This window comes from Neurospora hispaniola (assembly GCF_033458365.1).
Source record: "Neurospora hispaniola strain FGSC 10403 chromosome Unknown B0T23scaffold_1, whole genome shotgun sequence".
Lineage (NCBI taxonomy): Eukaryota > Fungi > Ascomycota > Sordariomycetes > Sordariales > Sordariaceae > Neurospora > Neurospora hispaniola.
Window position 1 is genome coordinate 5,951,192 of NW_026944406.1, and position 1,801 is coordinate 5,952,992.

General features: G+C 48.0%; 1 protein-coding gene across 1 annotated transcript; it reads left to right on the top strand.

Moving 5' to 3' along the window:
* B0T23DRAFT_39187 (uncharacterized protein) lies at window positions 1-376 on the top strand. Its single transcript, XM_062837970.1, has one exon. The coding sequence runs from the start codon at window positions 40-42 to the stop codon at window positions 247-249; it is 210 nt and encodes a 69-aa protein (XP_062697895.1). The 5' UTR covers window positions 1-39; the 3' UTR covers window positions 250-376.
* The last annotated feature ends 1,425 nt before the right edge of the window (window positions 377-1,801 follow it).

The window sequence follows — 1,801 nt, forward strand, 5'->3', positions numbered from 1 at the left end:
CAACGAATTGTCGCCCCCGACGGGACCTACTATGGTGATATGGGTAAGTTAAACCCATGGGCCAGGTCGTTGACCACACAGTGCTCACGAAGCGTTAGCTGTGGTGGTCTGTGTGAGATACCTGACAGGGAGGTAAAACTTTTGCTCGCAACCGCAGTAAAGCCACAGCAACGGGGAACACTTTGTTCAGCACTCATCGTCATGGCAAAACAACCCCAAAAAAGGATGCGGATGTTGGATTCACGATGAACATGAAACTCCGATCTTACACTGCGCGATACATATGATGCCTTTACCGCTACGCCTTACGCAGCAGGCAAGCAGAACGGGCAGCAACTCACACTAGCGTACTGCCAAGTGCCGGCAGTGCATAGGAGGTAACTCATGGCAATCACTTCAAATCGCATAGGTAGGTAGAACGCCAAACAGACGTCATGCCATGTCCCTGTGCTGTGACGGACAAGCAGACGGGACTGCCGGTTTGGACGTGTGTGCGTCGCGTGTCAGGACAACCCTTCTGCTATTGTTTCAAACTAGAAAATTGAGTTCCAATGAAGAAATCAAATGGAGAACTATCAAGCAGGATCGCCCTTCGCCTGGATCGGCCTTGAACTCGAGTCAAAAGCTTGTTTCCCCAAACTCTAATCAACCTCGTGGATTCCCAAGAAAGTTTGGAACAAGCTTCATACTGATCAACCTCGGGCTGGCTCGCGCGCTCCCGGCCTTGACCAGGATGGAAAAAGATGATGATGCTCTTGGTCGGTGGCATCCTTCTCTTACGAAATAAGTCACAGCGTTCAGGTGTTGAAACGAGACGGGTAACGGGATGGGAACAGGGACGGCAACCATCATGCTCCTTGCTTTCTCATAATGTGCCCCCAGCTTTTCCAACAGCATCCCAATCAACCTTGATATCATCGTGGCTGATCATCTATCAAGACCATTTAACTCTCTCCAACGTCCGTACCTTATCGTCCGTTCGCTGACTCGTTGAGCCGCCAACTTCTCGACCTCCAGGGTCTTGATGCCAAGACATGTTTCTGCTTCGATGTACATAGCGTATAACTGGTTGTTGGCACATGTCAAAATCTTCGGTTTAGTGAGCCTCATGTCCCTCAGTCGTAGTCTCAAAAGGAGGCCCGAGACGGGTAGGCCAGCAGGAGGTCTTGTGGACGGTCAAGTTCAGCTTGCTGTAGCTGCTGTGCAACCTACCTAGCACCCTACCTATCTGTTTCCATGTCCATAGATGGTCTTGACAAGAGGGAAACGGGTTTAAGCTCGGGTGGCTACTCATTCAGTGAACGATCAAGTCACTCGGCAATATTTATCTAGCAAATCTCTGATTTTCTTACTATCTGCCGTTTGGAGAACTAACAAACAAAGTTACAGTGGATCTCCAAAAAAAACGCCCCTTTTTCAAAAACCCCGCATTTTCCCCTCCTTTCTCATTTTCAGCATTTTTACCATCTTTCTTTCAAATGGCCATTATTCCATTATCCCCCATTAAAAAGGCAAAATTCAAACACTCAATTCCTTGTCGGAGGAACCGCATTATTGTACGGTATTTAAATAGAGTTAGTAAAGCTATAGTAGCTATTTATGAGGGAGTAATGCTAGAGTACGTGAAAGGCGTCGTCCGGCGCTTTAAATTCTAAGATTGGGGGGTCTCTAGACTTGGCCGTGGACGACTACTACTCCTAAATAAGCGCGATAAAAGAGTCATCCTACGCGAGGTAACTAAAGACCCTTTTATTGCTATTGAGACTTTGCGGAAAGCCACCTGTCCCTACGTTTCCCGGGT